Consider the following 25,626-nt stretch of genomic DNA (forward strand, 5'->3'; position numbering starts at 1 on the left):
TCACCAATTCTGTGTACACCTCTGTCCTTGGCTCCAACCTTAGAGCTACGGTACTAAAACAGATGATAACAGAGCATAGAATCTAGGACATGTAACAATATAGCATAAAAACATGATGATGGAATCAGAAGAGGCAGATTGAGGGTGGAGGGTGGGATGAGTAATCTCTCTTCTATATTTAAACCTGAGCTGCTCTCCAGACATCCCATTTGAGATATAAAGATGATATGAAGCAAGACTCTTCGTGAAAGGGTAGTTCTAAGCATCAACTACAAACAGATGCCAGCTAAAATTGTAAGAATGGATGAGACCACCTCCTGGCACACATTTGGAAATATGCAAGCAAGACTGAAATGTCTAGGTAAATTAGATGATTCCCTATCCCCCGCCCCCCATTAGTATTAGATATACAGCAGAACAATGTTCTAAGTACTGGGATAACACATGCTGGAAATAATTTCTAAAATATTAAAATATAGACACTACATAAAATAATGCTTTTGGTTCTCTTCAAAACACTTATCACCTACCTCATATTTCACATTTGTTTACCATCTGTCTCATGGAAGTCCCCTTAGAGAAGGGTCTTTTATCTGTCGTTTACTTCCGTGTCCTTAGTACCTACAACATTGCCTGGCACATGGGAGATACTCAATATTTGTTGAAATGAATAAATTCTCTCAACCTTTCTGTTTCCTAAAGACCCCGAACTTTTTATTCACCATCTTATACAACAATTCCTTTAATTATTTTTCCATTAATTGCACTTTAGTATAACTGCCCAAGGAAATTTATTCATTCATTCAGTATATGTATTCTATCCATTCACTCATTATTTCTGAATTGCATTCCTCTTCACAGAGTATTTTGGAAATATCACAGTTTCCCTTACTTCAGCTTGTTCATAAAAAGAACATTAAGAATGGATCATGGACTTCTCTGGTGGTCCAGTTCAGTTTGGTCACTCGGTCGTGTCCAACTCTTTGTGACCCCATGGACTGCAGCACGCCAGGCTTCCCTGTCCATCACCAACTCCCAGAGCCTGCTCAAACTCATGGCCATCGAGTCGGTAATGCCATCCAGACATCTCATCCTCTGTCGTCTTGTTCTCCTCCCACCTTCAATCTTTCCCAGCATCAGGGTCTTTTCCAAAGAGTCAGTTCTTCCCATCAGGTGGCCAAAATACTGAAGTTTCAGCTTCAGCATCAGTCCTTCCAATAAATATTCACGACTGATTTCCTTTCGGATTGACTGGTTGGATCTCCTTGTAGTTCAAGAGACTCTGAAGAGTCTTCTCCAACACCGCAGTTTAAAAACATCAATTCTTTGGCGCTCAGCTTTCTTTATAGTCTCACTCTCACATCCATACATGACTACTGGAAAAACCATAGCTTTGACTAGACGGACCTCTGTTGGCAAAGTAATGTCTCTGCTTTTTAATATGCTGTCTAGGTTGGTCATAGCTTTTCTTCCAAGGAGCAAGTGTCTTTTAATTTCATGGCTGCAGTCACCATCTGCAGTGATTTTGGAGCCCAAGAAAATAAAGTCTCTCACTGTTTCCATTGTTTCCCCATCTATCTGCCATGAAGTGATGGGACCAGATGTCATGATCATAGTTTTCTGAATGCTGAGTTTTAAGCCAACTTTTTCACTCTCCTCTTTCACTTTCAACAACAGGCTCTTTAGTTCTTCTTTGCTTTTGGCCATAAGGATGGTGTCATCTGCATATCTGAGGTTTCTGCTACTTCTCCCAGCAATACTGATTCCAGCTTGTGCTTCATCCAGCCCAGCATTTTGCATGCTGTACTCTGCATATAAGTTAAATAAATAAGCAGGGTGACAATATACAGCCTTCACATACTCTTTTCCCAATTTGGAACCAGTCTGTTGTTCCATGTCCAGTTCTAACTGTTGCTTCTTGACCTGCATACAGATTTCTCAAGAGGCAGGTCAGGTGGTCTGGTATTCCCATCTCTTGAAGAATTTTTCAGTTTGTTGTGATCCACACAGTCAAAGACTTTGGCATAGTCAATAAAGCAGAAGTAGATGTTTTTCTAGAACTCTCTTGCTTTTTCTATGATCCAATGAATGTTGGCAATTTGATCTCTGGTTCCTCTACCTTTTCTAAATCCAGCTTGAACATCTGGAAGTTCATGGTTCATCTACTCCTGAAGCCTGAATTGGAGAATTTTGAGCATTATTTTGCTAGTGTGTGAGATGAGTACAACTGTGCAGTAGTTTGAGCATTCTTTGGCATTGCCTTTCTTTGGGATTGGAATGAAAACTAACCTTTTCCAGTCCTGTGGCCTCTGCTGAGTTTTCTGAATTTGCTGGCAAATTGAGTGCAGCACTTTAACAGCATCATCTTTTAGGATTTGAAACAGCTCAGCTGGAATTCCATCATCTCCACTAGCTTTGTTCATAGTGATGCTTCCTAAGGCCCACTTGACTTCGCACTCCAGGATGTCTGGCTCTAGGTGAGTGATCACACCGTCGTGGTTATCTGGGTCATTAAGATCTTTTTTGTACAGTTCTGTGTATTCTTGCCACCTCTTCTTAATATCTTCTGCTTCTCTTAGGTCCATACCATTCCTGTCCTTTATTGCGCCCATCTTTACATGAAATGTTCCCTTGGTATCTATAATTTTCTCGAAGAGATCTCTAGTCTTTCACATTCTACTGTTTTTGTCTATTTTTTTGCACTGATCACTTAGGGAGATTTTCTTATCTCTCCTTGCTAATCTTTGGAACTCTGTGTTTAGATGGATATATCTTTCCTTTTCTCCTTTGCCTTTTGCTCCTCTTCTTTTCACAGCTATTTATAAGACCTCCTCAGACAACCATTTTGCTTCCTAAGGCCCACATGACTTCGCATTTTGGTGGTCCAGTGCTTAAGAATTTGCCTGCCAGTGTATGGGTCATGTATTTGATCCCTGGTCCAGGAATATTTCACAGGCCATTGGGCAACTAAGCCCTTGCACTACAACTACTGAGCCTGCAAGCCACAACTAGAAAGCAGACCCCACTCATCACAACTAGAGAAAGCCTGCATGCAACAACAAAGACCCAGCACGGCCAAAAAAAAAGAAAAACGTTTGTCTTCAATGAACTGCTACTCTATGAAGAAACTGGAACTGTGCCAGTGCCTTTGCCTTCATGATGCCCTCTTCCAATGGTGGTCTTCCTGCAGCTATTCTCATCTCAGGGTACTTCTTCAGAGCATTCTTTAAGCATGCCGTTCCCCACAACAGGCCCAGCACTCTATCACACGTCTCCTATTTATTTCCATCACGGTGTTGATCAGAAATAATTTCTTGGTTTGTTCATTAATTCTCTGTTTTCCTATGCCATGTAAACTCCTGAAGACAGGGTTCTCATCTGTCTTATTCAAGTCAATTTCTTGCACAGTATGGCAGAGTTTGATGAATATTTGTTGTATGACTATCAAAAAACTAGAAACAATCTATGAGCAACTTGAAAAACACAAAGTAGCATACACTTTAAACAGCATTTATTAAAACTGAAAATGATCAGGACCCTGTGGTGCTCCTGGCCTTTCTGTTCCTGTTTTCTTTTTTGAAGGGAAGAGAATCCAGCCTCCATGACCTTTCCTGAGTTACAAACGGCAGATGTGAACAGTTGCTAATCAGGGGAGGAGCAGCCAACAAGCCAACAGAGTCCAGGAATCAAAGAGGCTCATCAATATTAGGGCTTCCCTGATAGTTCAATTGAAAAAGAATGTGCCTGCAATGCAGGAGACCCCGGTTTGATTCCTAGGTTGGGAAGATCCCCTGGAGAGAGAACAGGCTACCCACTCCAGTATTCTTGGCCTTCCCTTGTGGCTCAACTGGTGTAAAGAATCTGCCCACAATCAGGAGATCTGGGTTGGGAAGATCAACTGGAGAAGGGCAAGGGTGCCCACTCCAGTATTCTGGCCAGAATTCCATGGACTATATAGTCCATGGGGTCACAAAGAGTCTACACAACTGAGTGACTTACACTTTTTTCACTTTTCTTCAAGATTAACTGAGACCAGATTAGAGGAGTGCAGGCCCTGCACATATGCTAACTTGTCAGAAACCCTACCCTTGAAACTAGCGCTATAAAACTCCTCATCAAATCCTCCTGGGTTGGGACACATAGGCCTTGAGGGCAGGGGTCTGTCGTGTCCCTCCTAGTCTGGCAAAGCAATAAAGCTATTCTTTTCTACTTCATCCAAAACTCTGTCTGCAAGATTCGATTTGGCACCGGTATACAGAGGACAATCTTTTTGATATAAAAACCAATGCAAACCATTACCTGTATGTATCTCATTATTTGGAGCACCAAAACTAATTTTTTAAAAGATGGAGGGAGGGATTTGTGAACAACCGAAAGTAGACTGACTTTTTTATCCAAGTAAAAAAGTTGTTAGGTCTCTTTGTACAGATCCTATTTACTTATCTTATCAAGGAAAGAAATGATATATTTAGATTTTAAAGTTTTGGAATTCCAAATAAAAATGTTTCTAATCAAGAAGGATCCATTTTTATCCTGAGTCATTACTGTCGTAGATATATTCTTCCAAAAAGATTATGCTGCCAGATGATATTCAAAAAGCTCATGTTTTCAGTGTACTTTATTTATACTTTAGTAACTTACATTTTACATTTAAAGTATACAAATTCAATAAAAGGATTTATTTGGGTATAAAATAAAAAGTACAGAGATTAATTTTTGGTATTTAAAAAAAATTGGGGGTATTTTTTGCTTTATTACAGGTTGAGCCTTGCAAATATTCTTCTGTGTAACTATTTCAGAGAATGTAGATTATTTCATACTGAAGCTGCTGTTTGCCAAAGCCCAAGTGTTCTGTAATGATTTGGTAATTAGGGAGTTCTATTCTTTTTGTGCCTATACCAATAAAGGAGAGCTTTCAAATCTTAGAAGAGTTTAACCTACAAATCCCTGTACCTTTATTTGTCCCATGATCTGTGGATATAATACGCCAGTCCAAACTGGTAACTCCAAACTTAAAAAGAAAAATGGAATACAATAACCAAAGATTTTGAAGTTTGGGGCTTAAAAACACACAACACTTTGTTATTCTCATAAGAAAATATTTACACTTTAAAGTAATATCACCATGAAAGGAGTATCTCTCCCCCTATTAACTGCTCCAAAAGAGCTATTATCTTTGAGAATCCATAATCTTTTGATGCTACAGATGGTCAGAACAAAATATACCAATTATTGCCATGTAAAGAAAAATCACAGATGTTAACACAGTTAAAAACAAAAAGACAAAATATTAGAAAAATAAGGTTTCATGGTGCTAAAGAAGCACAAGTATGAGAATAAATCAATTAGAGGAAATAATGCTATATACATAAAGTATCCATAAAGAAAATTTTTCTTAAAGGAATGTTTGGATCTTATTAAATTTAATTTAATCTCACCCTCAACACATTTCCCTTATTTAATCCTAACATAAAATTTATATAATGAAGAAAAGAGAGAGAGTTCCAGAAAAACATCTGCTTCATTGACTATGCCAAAGCCTTTGACTGTGTGCATCACAATGAACTCTGGAAAATTCTTCAAGAGATGGGAATACCAGACCATCTGACGTGCATCTTGAGAAACCTGTATGCAGGTCAGGAAGCAACAGTTAGAACCGGACATGGAACAATTGACTGGATCCAAATCAGGAAAGGAGTACGTCAGGGCTGTATATTATCACCCTGCTTATTTAACTTATACGCAGAGTACATCATGAGATATGCTGGGCTGGATGAAGCACAAGCTGGAATCAAGATTGCTGGGAGAAATATCAATAATCTCAGATATGTAGATGACAACACCCTCATGACAGAAAGCAAAGAAGAACTAAAGAGCCTCCTGATGAAAGTCAAAGAGGAGAGTGAAAATGTGGGCTTAAAACTCAACATTCAAAACACTAAGATCATGGCATCTGGTCCCAGCACTTCATGGCAGATGGATGGGGAAACAATGGAAACAGTGAGAGACTTTATTTTCTTGGGCTCCAAAATCACTGCAGATGGTGACTGCAGCCATGAAATTAAAAGACGCTTGCTCCTTGAAAGAAAAGCTATGACCAACCTAGACAGCATATTAAAAAGCAGGGACATTCCTTTACTGACAAAGATCCATCTAGTCAAGCTATGGTTTTTCCAGTAGTCATGTATGGATGTGAGAGTTGGACCTAAAGAAAGCTGAGCACGAAAGAATTGATGTTTTTGAACTGTGGTACTGGATAAGACTCTTGAGAGTACTTTAAGCTGCAAGGAGATCAAACCAGTCAATCCTAAAGGAAATCAGTCCTAAATATTCATTGGAAGGACTGATGTTGAAGCTGGCCACCTGATGCGAAGAACTGACTCATTAGATAAGACCCTGATGCTGGGAAAGATTGATGGCAGGAGGAGAAGGGGACAACAGAGGATGAAATGGTTGGATGGCATCACTGACTTGATGGACATAAGTTTGAGCCAGCTCTGGGAGCTGGTGATGGACAGGGAAGCCTGGTGTGCTTCAGTCCATGGAGTGGCAAAGTGTCGAACACGACCGAGAGAATGAACTGAACTGAACCTCACAGTGAAGATTCCTCTTTGATCTCTGGTGGGTAGCAAGATGGAAAGAATAAGATTAGCTTTGGTAGCTAGAAAGCAGAGTGCTCAGAAACTTTAAAACTCCTCACTGAAGGGCTAATATAGAAGCAAAGTACTACAGTAAATAAAGCATGATCTCTTGAGCCAGAGTATTTGGGTTCAAATTCAGGTCACTAGCTGAGTGTCCTTGGGTAAATCTCTTAATCTCATGACAAGTTCCCTATCCATAAAACAATGATGATAACAAATATATCAGCGTATAAAGCAAGGCCTCCAGAGGTAGCAAATCCTTTAACCTCTTTGGTGACAATTTCCCTACCTGTTAAAGCAGATTTAAACAAGATGATAAACTCAGAGAGTTTTAAGGCTCAAATAAGGGGAGACACGTGAAAGTATTATTTAAACAAAAGCTACCATCAAATGTGACTAGCTTTCAGAAGCATCAGTAACTATGGTAAATGTAAAGATTACAACCAGGAGGAAGGTGTGGGGAGGGATGCTAGGGGTAATAATCAGGCTCTACACCAGCTCATACTGGTTGCTGCAGTTCCAACCCCACCTTTTCCTGAAAGAAGTAGTTTCGATTCCCAAAGTAACACGGATAGAGATCCAGGTAGAAGGCAGATATTTCTGGAGGGATAGGAAAAGACACGCATTTATTCCTAAAACATTTATTGTATACCCAATGTGTACATAGCACTAGCAATGACAACCCCAGTCTACTAATGACTACACTGTCTTGAGTGTGTGTTTTCATAAAGATGAAAAAAAAAAACAAAACAAGTAAAGTCAGTATCTTTTACCCAAGTTCACTACAGAGTTAATTGCTAGCTCTGTCATCAGAGAAAAACATTGACTATTCAACTCCAGCTACATGGAACCTGTAACTATTAATAGTATGCAGAGATTTAATCTATAAGAATAGGTATATTTACCTACAAGTTTCATAAGAATTTTTTCTTTTTTAATAAAATACACTCACCCAAGGCAGGGTATCCAAGGTAAAATCGATCTGCTCCCAACCATCCAAGGAAAAGAGACAGTGCAACCGCCACTTTGTATGAATAGCCATTCCTGCACAGAATCAGAACCTGAATGTCACATTAATATATTTCCAACATGTAAACATTTTAGAAAATAATGTTAATTATTACTGTTTGTTAATCAGTTCATTCATCCATTCAATTAATGCTTTTTGGGTGACTACTGAGTGCCAGGGACTATTTCAGGCTACTGGGATATATTAATGAGCAGAAGAGATAAAAATTCCTGCCTTTAAAGAGCTTACAATCTAGTGGCAGCAAGTAATAAACCGAAGTGAAAGTCGCTCAGTTGTGTCCAGCTCTTTGCGACCCCATGGACTATACAGTCCATGGAATTCTCCAGACCAGAATACTGGAGTGGTTAGCCTTTCCCTTCTCCAGGGAATCTGCCCAACCCAGGGAATGAACCCAGGTCTCCTGCATTGCAGGCAGATCAAATTCTTAACCAGCTGAGCCACAAGGGAAGCCCAAGAATACTGGCGTGGGCAGCCTATCATTTCTCCAGGGGATCTTTCTGACCCAGGCATCAAACCGGGGTCTCCTGCATTGCAGAAGGGTTCTTTACCAACTAAGCTATGAGGGAAGCCCATAAACCTAAACATATTTTAAAAAGAAACTGTGTGTTAGAAAGTCATAAAGAAGGACTTCCCTGGTGGTCCAGGGGCTAAGACTGTGCTCATAATGCAGGGGGCCCAGATTCGAGCCCTGATCAGGGAACTAGATCCCATGTGCTGCAACTACAATATCCTGTATGCAGACATGAAGTTTGAAGACCCCACCCCACATGCGCAACCAAGACCTGGTGTGGCCAAATAAACAAATATTAAAAAAAAAAAAAAAAGACAGTCATAAATGCTATGAAAAAAGAAGTGGATTAGGGTGTAAGGGAATTCAGAATGCCAGGGATACAGATCAGGGCCATTTAAGTGGAGTGACAAGAGTAAGCTTCATTGAGAAGGTGGTATTTCAGCAAAGACCTAAGGGAGGTAAGAGATTCAGCCATGCCATGCCTCTGATGGAAAAATGTCCCAGACAAAAGAAACTGCTGTTGCAAAGGCAGCCTACCTGGCATGTTCAAGGTCTATTAATGAAGCAAGTGTAGGAAGAATGGAGTAGGAGAGGGGAAGTACAGAAGGAGACAAGGTCAAAGAGAGAACAGGGCAAAGAGGGCAGATCATGCAGGGCCTTGAATACCATTGTTAAGTGCTATAAAAACACCATTTTCTACTGTGAGTGATATGTGAAGCTACCGCAGAGGTAAGCAGAGGTATGGTGTAAAAATAGTCATTCTAGTTGCTACGCTGAAGATGACTGCAGGGGAGTATTTGCGAGCTATTGTCACAATAATGTACAACAAACCTTCCCAGATCAAGAAGAGACGAAACCAGAAAGGAGTAAAAGTGAGGAAAAGTAAAACCAAAAGAGTGTGGTGTCAACATGGATCTACTGTATTACACAGGAAACTCTTCTCAATGCTATGTGGCAGGCTGGATGGGAGGGGAGTTAAGGGGAGGATGGATACATGTATACGTATGGCTTAATCCCTTTGCTGTCCACCTGAAATTATCACATTGTTAATCGGCTTTACTCCAATACAAAATAAAAAAGTTAAAAAAGAAAAAAGTGTGTGGTATCTTGGAAGTCAAGTGAAGTCAGTGTATTAAGAAGAACAGAGTGATCAACTGTGCCAAATGTGACTGAGAGATGATATAAGAATGCCTGAGAATTTACCACTAAATTTAACCAAGAGGAGAGCATTAGTGACCTCACCAAGTGCAATTCTGGCAACAATGAGGGCAAAATATAGAACAGAGCAGGCTTAAGGAAGACTGGAAGGGCCATAGCAGTGCCCGTGACTCTGTCCCATCCTACAGCACCCACAAACGTGGCTCTCCCCTCCCCTCCCCGCTGCAGCAGAGTCCACAACCCAGCCAACCCCACTGTGGCAAAGATACCTGTCACCCTGGTGTCCCTGGTGGTAATGCCAGCAACGACAGCAACTCTCGCAGTGTCAAGGCACCAGCAACCCCACAGGAAAGAAGCAGAGATGATGAGGGCACTGACGACACCTCTGGCAGAGGTGACAGAGGGCAGAAAGTGCCAATTAAATATAGCCAGAGGCAGCTCAGGGCAGAGAGACCAGGCTGTAAATTGTGCTGCAGTGCCACCTACTGAAAAGCAAAAGAAAGCACTCTAATTACCAACCTGTAATTGGTAATTAGAATTACTGTTGGAATCAAAGTAAATAAAGTTTTACCTAAATGAGAAAGGTATTCACTACCTCAAGCATGCCAGCAAAGGAACAACTCATCAAGCACCATGCAAAGCCACAGTAACACAGCATCAGAAAAAGAAAACGACAATTCTCCAGAAACCAAACTTAGAATCACAGAAGACTGTGGTCTCACAGAGAATTCAAAATAGCTATCAGGAAGAAACACGCTACAAGAAAACAGAAAAACAGTTCAATGAACTAAGCAAAAAAAATTAATGAAAAAAAGGAATATTTTATCCAAGAGACTGAAACTCTTTAAAAAAAAGAACCAAACAGAAGTTATGAAGCTGAAGAACTCAATAAACGATATGAAGAATGGCATTAAAAAACGATGGAAACAGAGTAGACCATATGGAAGAGAGAATTAGTGAGCTTAAAGACAGAAACTGGGAAATGATTCAGGTGAAAGAGGAGCAAGAACTAAGTCTTTTTCTTTTTAATGAAGAAACTACAACAGCTATCCAACTCCATTAGAAAGGTGACATATGGACAATGGGTATACCAGAAGGAAAAGAGAAGAAGGAAACAGCTTATTTAAGGGAGCAATAGCTGTTCAGTTCAGTCAATCATGTCTGACTCTGTGACCCCATGGACTGCAGCACGCCAGGCTTCCCTGTCCATCACCAACTCCCAGAGCTTGCTCAGACTCATGTCCATCGAGTTGGTGATGCCATCCAACCATTTCATTTTCTGTCACCCCTCTTCTAAGTAATAGCTGCTGCTGCTGCTGCTAAGTCGCTTCAGTCGTGTCCAACTCTGTGCAGCCCCACAGACGGCAGCCCACCAGGCTCCTTCATCCCTGGGATTCTCCAGGCAAGAACACTGGAGTGGGTTGCCATTTCCTTCTCCAATGCATGAAAGTGAAAAGTGAAAGGGATGTTACCCAGTCATGTCCAACTCTTAGCAACCCCATGGACTGCAGCCCACCAGGCACCTCCATCCATGGGATTTTCCAAGCAAGAGTATTGGAGTGGCTGAGAATGTCTCAAATCTGGGAAAGGAGTTAGATATACAAGCCCACGTAGGAAATAGAACACCTAAAAAGACCTTCTCCAAGACACATTAAAACTGTCAAAAGTCAATGACAAAGAAACAACTTTAAAGGCAGCCAGGGGGAAAAAAGACAGCAACCTACTAACATACCCCCACTAGGTGATCAGCAGATTTCTCAGCAGAAACTCTATTGGCCAGGAATGACAGTAGAATGACAAACTCAAAATACTGAGAGATAAAAACTGTCAGCCAAGAATACTCTATAAAGCATAAGTTTCATTCAGATACAGGGAGAAATAAAGGCATTCCCAGACAAACAGAAGTTGAGGGAGTTTATCATCACTAGACTTTCCTTAAAAGAAATGCTTAAAAAAATTCTTCTACTTGAAATGATAAAGCAAAAGTACAAAAAATTTTAAGCTAATAAATAGAATCAGAAAATGGTAACTATATATCAGAATAGGTTGCTGGGAATTTCTTGGTGGTCCAGTGGTTAAGACTCTGCACTCCGAATGCAGGGGACCCCAGTTCAATCCCTGGTCAGCAAACTAGACCCCACATGCTACAACTAAATATGTGGCAACAAAGATCCCGCGTGCTGAAACGCAGACTTGGCACAGCCAAAGTAAAACAAAATACAAATCATTAAAAACAGGTTGTTAAACACAGAATTATAGCAAAGATTAAAGGGTGAAAAAAAATAACTATAGCTACATCAATTTGTTAACGAATTCACAGTATTCTGTGCTGAGACATATTTGTGACAACAAAAATATAAAAGGGAAAAAGGAAAAAAGATGTTACCTCTATAGGCATAGGAGGATAGGATACTACCAACAGGACTTCCCTGGTGGCTCAGTGGGAAAGAATCTGCCTGCCTATGCAGGAGACATGGGTTCGATCCCTGGGCTGGGAAGATCCCACATGCCATGAAGCGACTAAGCCCGTGTGCCACAACTGACACTATGTTCTAGAATCCAGAAGCTACATACTGAACTCATGTGCTGTAACGACTGAAGCCTTGCAGCCCTGAGCCTGTGCTCCATAACAGGAGAAGCCATCGCAATGAGAAGCCTGTACACCCCAACTAGAGAGTAGCCCCCACTCACCACAACTAGGGAAAAGCCTGTGCAGGAACGAAGATCCAGTACAGCCAAAAATAAACAGATAAAAATTTTAAAAAAGATACTACCAACAGAAAAAGGACTATCTTTGAAATGTTTATACAAACCTCATGACAACCACAAAACAAAAATCTAGAGCAGAGACCCAAAACATAAAAAAAAGAGAGAAAACTGAGAAAAACATCATAGAAGACTACCATTTCCTTGCACAGAAATGCAAAGAAAAAGAAACAATGGAACTACAGAACAACCAGAAAAAAAAGACAAATGGCAATACCAAGTCCTCATACATCAATAATCACACTAAATGGGAACTTCCCTGGTGGTCCAGTGGTTAAGACTGTTTTTCCATTGCAGTGGGCATGGGTTTGATCCCGGGTTGGGAAACTAAGATCCTGCATGCCACACAGCATGGCAAACACGCAAACACACACACACACACACACACTCACACACACACACACACACACACTCACTCTCTCTCTCTCTCTCTCTCTCTCTCTCTCTGAATATCCTGGGTTGGGAAACTAAGATCCTGCACGCCACACAGCATGGCAAACACACACACACACACACACACTCTCTCTCTCTCTCTCTGAATATAAATAGATTGAATTCACCAAGCAGAAGACACAGAATGCCTGGATGGATTAAAACACAAGACCCAACTACATGCTGATTCTAGGAGACTCATCTCAGGTCTAAGTAAAGGACTGCAAAATGATACTCTAAGCAAATGGCGGCCAAAAGAAAGCAGGCGTTAACCACACTCATATCAGACAAAACAGACTTCAGACCAAAAAAGTTAACAAGAGACAAAGATGGGCATTATATACAAATGATAAAGAGTATAATTCATTTAGATAACATATTCATTGATATATATGCACCTAACAACAGAGCACCAAAATATATAAAGCCTATAACTGAGTTAAAGGGAGAAAGTGACGGCATCACAGTGAGAGGAGGAGATGTTAACAACCCACAATAAATGGATTGATCACACAGGCAGAAAGAGAACAAGGAAAACGCAACCTTAAATGAAACACTAGGCCAAAGAGACTTAATAACAGATGTATACAGAACATTCTATCCAAAATCTGCAGAATAAACATATTTCTTAAGGGCACACAGAATGTTCTCAAGGATAAACCATCTGCTGGGGCATAGAACAAGCTTTAATAAATTTAAGAAGACTGAAATTATATCAAGTATCTTTTCTGACCACAATGGTATGAAACTAAAAATGAATTTTAAGAAAGCTGAAAAAATCATAAATATGTGGAGATTAAACAACAAACTATTGAACAACTATTGCATCAGTGAAAAAATTAAAGGGGAAGTTTTAAAAATATCTGAAGAGAAATGAAAATACAACATACCAAAATCTCTGACACACATGTAATATCAGTACTAAGAGAATGGTTTAAAGAAATACAGGTCTACTTCAAGGAAGAAGAAAAACCACAAATAATCTAACCATACATTTAAAGAAACTAGAAAAAAGAAGGAAAAAAAATGAAGCCCAAAATCAGTAGAAGGAAGGAAATAATAAAAATGAAATTGGAAATATATGAAACAGAGACCAAAAAGAAAATAGAAAATATTAATGAAACTAAGAGCTGGTTCTTTTGAAGAGATAAAGTTGACAAACCTTCAACCTGACTCACTTAAAAAAAGAGAGAACTCAGATAAGTAAAATCAGAAATAAAAGAGGAGAAGTTACAATGGATATCAAAGAAATACTGGGTTGGCCAAAAAGATCATTTGGGTTTTTCCATGTCATCTTATCCAGAAAGAATTTTTTGGTCAACCCAATATAAAGGCTTATAAGTGACTACTATGAATAGCTGTTTGCCAATAAACTGGACAACTCAGAAGAAACAGATAAATTTTAGAATCATACAGCTTTCTAAGACTGAATCCATAAGAAATAGAAAATTTGAATAGCCCAATTACCAACTAAGAAGAGATTAAAAACGATAATCAAAAACCTCCCCCAAAACAAAAGTCCAGGACCAGATGGTTTCACTGGTGAACTCTACCAAACATTCAAAGACTTAATACCTATCTTTCTCAACCTCTTCAAAAAACTGAAGAGGAAGGGACACTTCCTAACTCATTTTAAAAAACCAACATTAGTATGATACCAAAATAAGACGAGGACATCAAAAGAGAAGAAAATTACAAAACAATCTCTCTGATGAACACAGATGCAAACATCCTCAACAAAACATTAGCAAACCAAATACACATTAGTAAACCTAATACACTACAAGGATTACATACCATGATCAAATGGGATTATTACAGGAATGCAAGGATGGTTCATTTGCAAATCAATCAATGTGATACACCATATTAACAAAATGAATAAAAATCATATGATATCTCAATTTATGCAGAAAAAGCATCTAATAGGATTCAACATTCATTTATGACACACAAAAAACTTTTAATGAAATGAATACAGAAGGAATGTACTTCTACATAGTAAAGGCTATATATAACAAACCCATAGCTATTATACTCAGCAGTGACAAACTGAAAGCTTTTCCCTCTAAGATCAGGAACAAGATAAGGATACCCACTCTTATCACTCTTATTCAACGTAATACTAGAATTCATAGCCAGAGCAATTAGGCAAGGAAAAAAAATAAAAGACAACCATATTGGCAAGGAAGAAGTAAAACTGTCACTGTTTGTGGATGACACAATTTTATATACAGAAAACCCTAAACATTCTACCAAAAAATTATTAGAAATAATAAACAAATACAGTAAAACAGCAAGGTAGATAATCAATATATAAAAATCTGCTCTCTTATATATTAACAACTAGAAGAAAAAGAAGTTTAAAAAATCCCATTTACAATTGCAACAAAAAGAATGGAATACCTAGGAATAAATTTAACCAAGGAAATGAAGGACCTGTACACTGAAAACTATAGGACATTATTAAAATTAATTGAAGAAAACAAAGAGAAAAGTAAAAATATCCCATGCTCATGAAATGGAAAAATTAACATTGCTAAAATACAAATTACCTAATAGAATCTACAGATTCAGTGCAATTCTTATCATACAACTCAATTACAACAAAGCAAACAACCTGATTTAAAAATGGGCATAGGATCTGAACAATTTTCCAGTTAAGACATGGCTAATAGGCACTTGAAAAGAAGATGTTCAGTATCACAAATCATCAGAGAGATGCAAATTAAAACCACAATGAAGTGTCATTTCACACATTAGAATGGCTATTATCATAAAAACAAGAAAAAACAAGATGTTGGAAAGGATGTGGAGGAAAAGGGAACACTCATGCATTGCTGGTGGAAATGTACTTTGGAGCAGCCACTACGAAAAACAGTATGGAGATTCCTCAAAAAATTAACAATAAAATTACCATATGATCTAGCTATTACAAGTCTGGGTATTTATCCAAAGAATAGGGAAATACTAATTCAAAAATATATACGCATTCCAATGTTCACTGCAGCATTATTAACAACAGCCAAGATGTGGAAACAACCTAAGGCCCACTGGTGAGTTAATGGATAAAAAAGATATATACACATATCTAAACATACAAGACTACTACTCATCCACTAAAAAAAAAAAAAAAAATCTTGCCATTTGTGGCAACGTGGACAGATCTTGAGGGCATGTGTTGAGTGAAAGAAGTGAGATACAGAAAGACAAATATATGATTTCGCTCATGGCTGGGCCTGAGCCTTGCAGAGACAATGGGACATAGTCCATGCTCATGCTTAGTTATGTCTGACTCTTTGTGACCCCATGGACTGTAGCCCACCAGATTCCCCTGGTCATGGGATTTTCCAGGCAAGAATACTGGAGTGGGCTGCCATTTCCTCCTTCAGGGGATCTTCCTGACTCAGAGATTGAACCTGTTGTCTTCTGTGTCTCCTGCACTGCAGGGGGATTCTTAACCTGCTGAGCCATCAGGGAAGCCCATTTTGCTCATATGCGGCACATACAAAAAATAAGTAAATGAACAACGAAAAAATAACATGAAAAAAAAAAACACACTGAAAACAGAAGATACTGATAGTCCCCAGAGGTGAAGGTAGGTGGGAGGTGGATGAAATGAATAAAGGGGATCAACTGCACAATGATGGATAGGAACTAGACTTGGTGGCGAACAGCCTGCAGTACATATAGAAGTTGAATTATAATGTATACATGAAACATGTTACAAACCAATGTTAATTTAAAAAAAAGTTGGAAAAAAACTAAAGAAAAGAAGCATTAGATAATCCTTTCAAGGAGTTGCTACAAATAAGAGTAAAGAAATAAAGAGGTAGCTGGAATCATCATTTTAAAGTCAAATCTGATCATGTCTCCTGCTTATAATCCTATTTTTTGCATTGCACTCACAATTAAGACATTTTCAGAGAGTTGGGGGAGATAGTAAACAGCCCAGAGATCCTGTCTATGCAGTTAATATTACAAGGATGCCAGATTTTGCACTGAGGGGAGTAGTGCCTCTCTACATTGAAATGGATCACCAGAATAGCAGTAGAGAAATAATCTGGGAGACTTGGTAGACACTCAAGTGATAATCTACTGGCTACTAGCAGTGGAAGAAAAAAGGAAACAAAACTGGGAAATATTAAATGCAGAAGCAGCCAGACTAAATGTGGGGAATGAGTCATTCTTTGGAGAATGACTCCAAAGTTTCTGCTTAAGGAACTGGACAGAAGAGCTGCATTCATTAATACAAAGGAGGAAATGAAGGAAGAGACAAAAGATTCAGTTTGGGATCTTTATATAAAGATGGTATGAGAAACCAAAGGGGTGGGTGGGGTGGATGAATGAAGAAGAGAAAAGGACCAAGGACATAATCTTGCGAATATCAAGATATAAGAAAGAAGGAAAATAATAGGGATCAAAGGAAATTGAAGTGTGTTCTATACCGTAAGTCAAGGAAAGAAAGTATTTTAAGAAAAAGAAATATCAAATGCTATAGAAGGATTGTAGACTATAAATATCCATTTGATATAGCAACAAAGATCACTGGCAAATTTTAGTATGGCCAAAAGCCATACTGCATTAGACTAAAAATTCATAAAAGATAAATATTATAGAAACAAGCCTCTCGAAAAGCTTGGCTAGTAAGGGGAAAGAAATTAGAAAAGCAGTGATCTATATAAATAAATCACCCTAAAGAATAATCTAAAAACTGGTGGTGCAGCAGAGATTTATCAAACTGTTCATCAAATCATTTTGCTTTATCTCATAGGCATACAGCTAAATCACTGTATCATACAGTAAAAACTGTTTACAGCTAAAACTACTTGTTTTGATGTGCTTTGTGTTATTGCACTTTACAGATAAACTGAGGATTTTTACAAATTGAAGGTCCGTATCAACCCTTCACCAGGCAAGTCTGTCAGTGCCATTTTTCCAACAGCATTATTTTTAAATTAAGGTACAGTTTTTTGACACAATGTTATTGCACACTTAATAGACTACACGCAGTATAAACATAACTTTTATATACACAGGGAAACCAGATGATTCGTGTAACTTGCTTTATCACACTGATCTGCAACCAAACTCATGATATCTCTGAGGTATGCCTGTGTATTAATATATTCTAGCTCACTTTGCAGTTAAATGCAGCCATCACTTAGTTCTGGCCAATGGAATGAGGACAGAAGTGATGTAAGCCATCATGTATGCCATGTCTGGTCCATAAAACATGTCTATAGGTGTTCCATCTCCTCTCTCCATCTCTTGGCTGAATGGAAAAGACTCTAAGGACTAGAGGAAGTAAAGTCAAAAGATGAAAGGTACAAGACCCCGGCATGTCTGCATGGAGCAACTATCACTTCCTTCACCCCATGTAGACCTCCAAATCAACACAAATTGGATTATGATATGAATGAGAAATAAAATTTACTGGGTTAAGCCACTAAAATTCTAAAGGCATCTGTTACAACAGGTAGGCTGCTCCAACTAGCATAGATGGGCAGTATAAACAGGTGTGACTTGGTAACTGATTAGACAGTTAATAGACTTCAGTTGCTAAAGAATACATTATAGAATGGCCACATCTGTGATAGTAAGATGGAGTTTTAATCAATCAATATTATGAAAGGATATGCCAGGAGAAGGAAAATACGTAAACTGGAAAAGGGAACACTCAATGAATTAACAATTTGTCAGTGAGTCTTTATTCAGTAGCTGACCAGCAGGTGTTTGTTTGAAAGGTATATACTGAATATTCTGATAGAGGAAAGTAATGTATTAGGTTATCTTACTTTTGTGATTTATCATTAAAATTATCCATCAACCTAACTCCTTTTGTTCTGATTCAGTGCTCATCAAGCAAATCCTATTTTGGAATTTTTGACTTTACAATAGGAGAGAAATAAGTTGGCCAGTAGGCTTGGAGTATCTAGTTTCCTTGATAATTATATTTCTTATCACAATTGACATGAATGTCTTGTGAGCATGATTAGTATAGCTCAGTTGCATTTCAGTCTAATCTACTCAGAGACATTAAAAGAAAAATCAGAATTAACTTGGAAATTAAGTGGCAGATCATTGTGATGTGAACATTACAGGTAAAATTAATCTGCAGTGTCCAACTTGAGTGGTTCTTAACAAATGTTTTCTTGGACCATCAACACTTAACAAATTATTTGTCATTTGGAAATATCAAATCTATAAATTAAAAAACTGACTAAACCATATCTAAGTACTTTGAAAATAATTCCTCTTAACAATTATTATTTTACTAATGAGAAATCTTAGAACCCAAGAAGCTTAAGTGATTGGATTACACAGCAAGATAGAATCTAAAGCTCCTCATTAACTTTGTAAAGTAGGGTCAAAAGAGAAAAAAGACTCTAGTAGTAATTTCTAAGAATTCTAATGGAACTTGCAGAAACAAATAGTGGTCTTTCTTTATACAACTGCTAAATAGGTACCATTATATAAAATGTGACAACATACAGTAAAAGGTAAAAATACAATGCCAGGAATTAATAAAAATGGGTAAAACTAAATAATGCTTTCAGTACAAAGTAGAAATATAAGAATAAACTGTTTTACTGCTTTACTGCAGTAAAAATAAAACAGCCAACTTAAAAGTTCTTTAAGCTAAGAATATTCCCAACAAAATAAAGTCTTTTGTCTTAATAAATTTCTAAATTGTTTAACATCATTCATTATCTAAACCAACTATAAAGAATGAAACCAAGTTTCCAAATGCAAATAATTACTAATTAGCATTCTTTTAATACTGTAGGTATGCAGTCCCTTATTTGCACTCCAGAAAGTCCCCAAATTTTGAAAACAGAATTTTTTCATAACCCATTTGGTAGCATAAACTGACTGAACTGACATGGCCTGAAGCCACTCAGTCTATTTATCCCATACAGTGAACTACTAAACTTTACTTGGTTGGTAAACCGTATTTTTAAAACAATACACACACTTAAAATAGAGGTTTTCTGACAAAAGCAAAAAGATAAAAGTTATATTAGTGCAGGATTCTCCTTATAAATTAACTCTTTACTCTTCATTCCACCCAGATGAGATTTCACTCAGGCAAGTAAATCTGAAAATTTAGCTTCAGTAATATACTTACACATTTCGGCAAGATATAGGCTTGAAAAAACCAACTTCGCTTCCAGTAAAATGTGTTTCGTTGCCACCAAAATCCTTACAAATTATGTTAGGTGCTGGAAAACACTGAACTAAAGGCAGAAAAAAGCAAGAATCCATTATTTCTTTTTCCTGTGGAAAATTATGTAATTATGCTTTTTTCCTAAGGCTAGCAATGCACACAAGAAAATCTAATGTTCAAACCAACCACCTCCCCATATGCGATTTTAATTTAAATAGGAAAAGCTATATTATATATGTTCATGTACAAGATAAGATAAAGATAATGTTCAATCTCCTGTCCTTGACAAAGATGATGGAGGAAGAACTGCATAATACTACTGTTCTTTACTTCATCTCTACGGTGAAGAATACTTCTCGAATTTTTTGTTGGCAACTAATCAGGCAATTCATTACATAAAACATAATCTAATTTTGTATTTTCAGTTTATAAAATTCTTATAGATGTAACCTACAATAAACTAAGATTCTTCTTTATTCTAAATAGCTTTCTACTTATTCTAAATGGGTTTGCTTCTCCATTCCCTCTAGGATTTGATGTAGTATGTTATCTCAGCATTTAGTAATTTGATCTTTATTCATAACCCAGATGACTTAATAAGAGGAAGTAACACTTACAGAGCTTACTATGTGCTAAGCAGGTACTGTCCTGAAGCTTTTATGGCCTCATCATATAAAGTAAGAACTTTGGAATGAGAATCAACTGTCTATACATTGCCTCTTTCAGAAACTTGGATTCCATGTAGATAAAAGTAGCATTAAGATCAAAAGAAGATTATTGTGGGGATAAAATGTCATATAAATTATCTAGCATAAAGCAGAGCACTTACTAGGCAATCAATAAATGTTAGTACTTTTTACTCCTTCACCATTTCTGACTAAAAGGTACTAATACCTTTAGGCTAGTTTCAGAAAATGCTTATCTCTATGCTTAACATCAATGATTACAAGTTTTTGAGAAAATGAAAATAGAACTTGGTATAACAGACTTAAAAAAACCCAGAGAGACCCCAGTGTTTTATTATGAAAGAAAAATAAATGGCATTTATTTTCTACTTTATAATTACCTTAAGATTTCCAACAAATGACTGTTCTTTTTTAGGTCATAGTACATTGAGAGAATGATGCTAGGAAAAATATCCTGTAATGACTTTGCACTCTTTTGTTGTGTTACTGATAGTTCAAACTGTATCATCCCATAAACTTTACTTATTTAATGTATTTACATTTCCAACACAAGAAGATGCTCATGCTAAAAAGCAAAGATTCAGTAAAACTGAGAACCATTTAGACAAGAAAGAAGGTAATAAAACGAAAGGAAGAGAGAGAGTGAGGAAATAATTATCCTAGGAAACAACTAAGGGAAGATAGTGTAATTGACCACAAATTTAGCTTAGAGGCTCCTGGTAGTAAGGCAAAAAGAGCTACAGAGCTACTGTGATATAACTGAAAGCATACCAGTTCACCTCTGAACCACCGTGGGAACTTGGTTTGGCACATGACACAGGAGTAAAGGAATGTAATAGAGAAGGCCCTTAATAATAAGAACCTTTACAAAACAGTAGTAGTTTTCCACATAGCCTTTTCTCACACTGACTCCAGATATAATTAAGGGTTTATAATGTTAGGATCGACAGAGATGGGGCAACAAAAGTCAACAGGTGATTTATATGTAGCTGTTTGGCCATCTGCCTTGATACAGGGATAAAGCTTACTGAATTCTGTGAATCAATTATTGTCACGTCCGTTAAGTTGTATCTCTTGGTCTGCCATCTTAGGTCATGCTTTTGACTGGAGCTATATGGCAGACAGCTTCCCAGGTGACACAGGGGTAAAGAATCCACCTGCCAATGCAGGAGACATGAGAGACGCGGGTTCGATCCCTGGGTTGGGAAGATCCTCTGGAGGAGGACATGGCAACCCACTCCAGTATTCTTGCCTGGAAAATTCCATGAACAGAGAAGCCTGGCAGGCCCCAGTCCATGGGGTCGCAAACAGCTGGACACAAGTGAGCGGCTAAGCGTGAGCATGCGCACATAGCAGGCAACTCAAAACTGAGATTAACAAACATCTGAAACGCTAATACATTTTCTATGTTACCAACTGAAGGAGATGAGTATGCTCTATTTAAATGATGGAGGAATGACGTAAAGTAATTTTGCTTTCCAGGGGATATGTGGCAATGTCTGGAAACATTTTTGGTTGTCACTACTGGAAAAATGCTACTGGCATGTAGTGGATGGAGGCTCACACACTAGATCAGCTGTGTTCATAAAATTTTGCTCGCATACTCCCTAAATTTTTTTAAACTATATATTCCCTCACACATTTTCAAGCTGACATCTAAAATTTTTCACCATGGATTTAAATGGCTGGGAAAAAATTTATTTCCAGCATACTGTAAATACTGCCCTTAATATTGAAATATTATAGCATTCTTTACAGTGGAATCTAAACACAGCAATTTGATATTTATCATGATCCAATCAAGAACATGAAAGGGCTCTTCTTTTAAATGCAGAAACTTTACATTAACTGTAGGAAAAAATACACATATAATAAAAACTGATTCTTGCTGATGTATGACAGAAAACCACAAAATTCTGTAAAGCAATTATCCTCAACTAAAAAATTAAAAAAAAAAAAACACCAAAAAACTGAGGATCTGGAAATTGATTATTGTAAAGACATACTGTGGGCTGAATTGCACTCTCCCAAAAAGATATATTGAAGTCCTAACCCTCAGCACTTCAGAATGTGACCTTACTTGGAAATAGCATCTTTGCAAATTTAAGTTTGCAATCCAACTTTGCATCCAAGTTAAGATGAGGTCATTAGGGTGGGCCCTAATGCAGTAAGATGGGTATCCTTCAAAAATGGGAAAACGAACATACACAGGGAGAAGACGATGTGAAGACATGCAGGCAGGATGCAGTGTGAACACAGAAGCAGAGATCAGACTGATGGGGGGCTTTCCCTGCTGGTCTAGTGATTAGGACTTGGGACTTTCACTGCCGAGGACCTGGGATGATTCCCCTAGAGGCTTTGTTCAATATACTTTGCTTTAGAGAAATGCACTGTTTTTTTGAGATTACAGCTTCCTTTACAAAACACATAAATCATAATTTTTTCAGTTACATTCTATTAATCGTTCAAACTCTCAAATTTTGACAACTTTAGTTTTCAATGTGTTTTATCATTTCTAATATAAGAAATGATCTGTATTCAATATGAGCTACTTTGTAGTCAATGAGACAGATAAGGAGAGAAAAATGCCCAACATTTCAGGCTTAGAACCTCAGGAAAGATACAATTAGTAGAAGTACCAGAGTGAAGGGGAAACCATATTGATACAATATTTCTAGAGAAGTCTGAGAGAAGTATGAGCTAATTATTTCAAGGGACAAAAACTACATTCTTTAGTGAGGATGGATGAGGGGCTGCTCTCAGTATAAAGTGAGATGACATGAGAAAATAGTAAGAGAAACACTGAGATGGATCAGATTTGCTTGAACTGATAGAAAATGCCAAAATGCAGTACTTCAGAATGGGGCAAATTTAGGTTTAAGTCAGAACTCTGTCACTTAACTAGTATGTTCTTCCGGTCAAGTTATGAAATCTCACTGAACCTTGTTTTGTAATCTGTGAAACAAAAGTAAGACCCTTGTAATACTACTAGCCAAATATTAAAGGCTTTTGGCATGTAAAGTATGGTGCCTGGCTAGAGAAAATGTTCAACTTGAACTCTAAAAACGTAGAGAACTTCAACACTGAGAAGACTAAGAGGCTGAACCTGACAGGAATAAATATAACATGTGAGTGATCTGTAAAAGTAATAAAAAACTTTGTGAAATGAAATTAATTCAATGGATGCCTACAGCCCTAGAACTTATTAATTTTTACATATTTTATAGTGACTTCATTTGATCCTCATTTAAAAAAAAAACCTGTTATGTAGACAGAACTAGTAATATGCTTTTTTTTCCCTTGTACAAACAGAAAAACCGACGTTCCAAGAAATTAAACAAGCTGACCGAAGTCTCACACTAGGTAATATTCTTTAAGTCCTGGACCAACATTCATCACTTTTAATCAACACCCTTTTCATTTCGCCACAATGCCATGCTTACACTGATTTCAGAAACAAGTAAAAATGAATCTGTATGATGAGATTTAGGAAGCCAGTTATCCATAAATGTTAATTAGTGGACAAAATTAAGCAACATGCTATAATCCTGAAAATTATTCCATTTTCAGTTTTCCTGCAAAATGTTTGGCTCTGACCAATGACTGGGATTTAAATGGCACCAACTTAAGTCATCAACAATGCAATGGACATGGACTTGGGCAAACTTTGGGAGATGGTGAGGGACAGGGAGGCCTGCTGTGCTGCAGATCATGGGGTCACAAAGAGTTGGACACGACTGAGCAAGTGAACAACAACTCAACCTTGACAGACAGTATTTCTTGATTATATAAAGCAGAACTATTTTTTTAAGCACAAAAAAGCTAAACTCAAAATAAAGTAACCAAAGAAATTTCATAACAGTAAAAAGGAGTGACCTAGACAGGAAATGGTGTGGGATTCTACTCGAGTCATAAAATTAAAAGACATTTGCTACTTGGAAGAAAAGCTATGACAAACCTAGACAGGGTATTAAAAAGCAGAGACATCATTTTGCCTACAAGGGTCCATATAGTAAAAGCTAGGGTTTTTCCAGTAGTCATATATGGATGTGAGAGTTGGACCATGAAGACAGCTAAATGTCAAAGAATTGATGTTTTTGAAATGTGCTGGAGAAGACTCTTGAGAGTCCCTAGGACTGCAAGGAAGTCAATCCTAAAGTAAATCAATCCTGAATATCCATTGGAAGGACTGATGCTGAAGCTGAAACTCCAATACTTTGGCCACTTGATGCAAAGAACTGACTCTTTGGAAAAGATCCTCATGCTGGGAAAGATGGAACACAAGAGAAAGTGATGACAGAGGATGCGAGACATATTTTATAGTGAGTGGGTGGCATCACTGACTCAATGACAGGAGTTTGAGCATGGTCCAGGAGATGGTGAAGGACAGGGAGACTTGGCATGCTGCAGTCCATGGGGTCACAAAGAGTCAGATACAACTGAGCAACTAGACAACAACAACAACAACATTTAAGTGTACATTTCCATAAATATATTTCAATAAAACCTTAATAAAAAAGGCCTGTGTCAAAGGACCACAGCAAAATTTCTGGAAATGGTTTTTTAATACCTTTGTATTTTACTGATTGGAAAATTGAAAATACTTGCTATATATGTCAATATGTATATATAGGTACTAGACAGCACACTCCTTGAGGGCAGAAATTATCTTTTTTTAATGTATCATCTCTACCACTTAGCAGAATGCCATATAATAACATCTTAATAAATTAAATATTTTCCAAATAATAGATAGTTTTGGGTTTCCCAGGTGGTGCTAGTGGTAAAGAACCCACCTGCCAATGCAGGTTTGATTTCTGGGTTTGGAAGATTCCCTGGAGGACAGAACAGCAACTCACTCCAATATTCTTGACTGGAGAATCTCATGGACAGAGGAGTCTGGTGGGCTATGGTCCATAGGATCACAAAATGTTGGACCTGACTGAAGTGACTTAGCATAGCACACACAAGACAAGGACATAATAGAAGCAGATATGATTAAGAAATTGTGGCAAGAATACACAGAAGAACTTTACAAAGAAGTCTTAATGACCCAGATAACCACAATGGTGTGGTCACTGACCTAGTCAGACATTTTGGAGTGTGAAGTCAAGTGGGCCTTAGGAAGCATTACAATGAACAAAGCTCGTATAGGTGATGGAATTTCAGCTGAGCTATTTCAAGTCCTAAAAGATGATGCAGTTAAAGTGCTGCAATCAATATGCCAGCAA

General features: G+C 37.8%; 1 protein-coding gene across 5 annotated transcripts in view; it reads right to left on the minus strand.

Moving 5' to 3' along the window:
- The window catches only part of TM2D1 (TM2 domain containing 1), a 50,678-nt gene that overhangs the window by 18,665 nt on the left and 6,387 nt on the right, over positions 1-25,626 (minus strand). For 4 of the 5 annotated variants that reach the window (XM_018044891.1, XM_013962787.2, XM_005678474.3 and 1 more), the window contains exons 3-4: positions 19,671-19,779; positions 7,594-7,685 (exon numbers count right to left, since the gene is read on the minus strand). In XM_018044891.1, coding sequence (XP_017900380.1) covers positions 7,594-7,685; positions 19,671-19,779 — 201 coding nt within the window. Of the gene's footprint in view, positions 1-7,016; positions 7,242-7,593; positions 7,686-19,670; positions 19,780-25,626 lie in introns of those variants that run through there. The other variant, XM_018044899.1, reaches the window with a different exon arrangement.

Source organism: Capra hircus, chromosome 3 (genome assembly GCF_001704415.2).
Source record: "Capra hircus breed San Clemente chromosome 3, ASM170441v1, whole genome shotgun sequence".
Lineage (NCBI taxonomy): Eukaryota > Metazoa > Chordata > Mammalia > Artiodactyla > Bovidae > Capra > Capra hircus.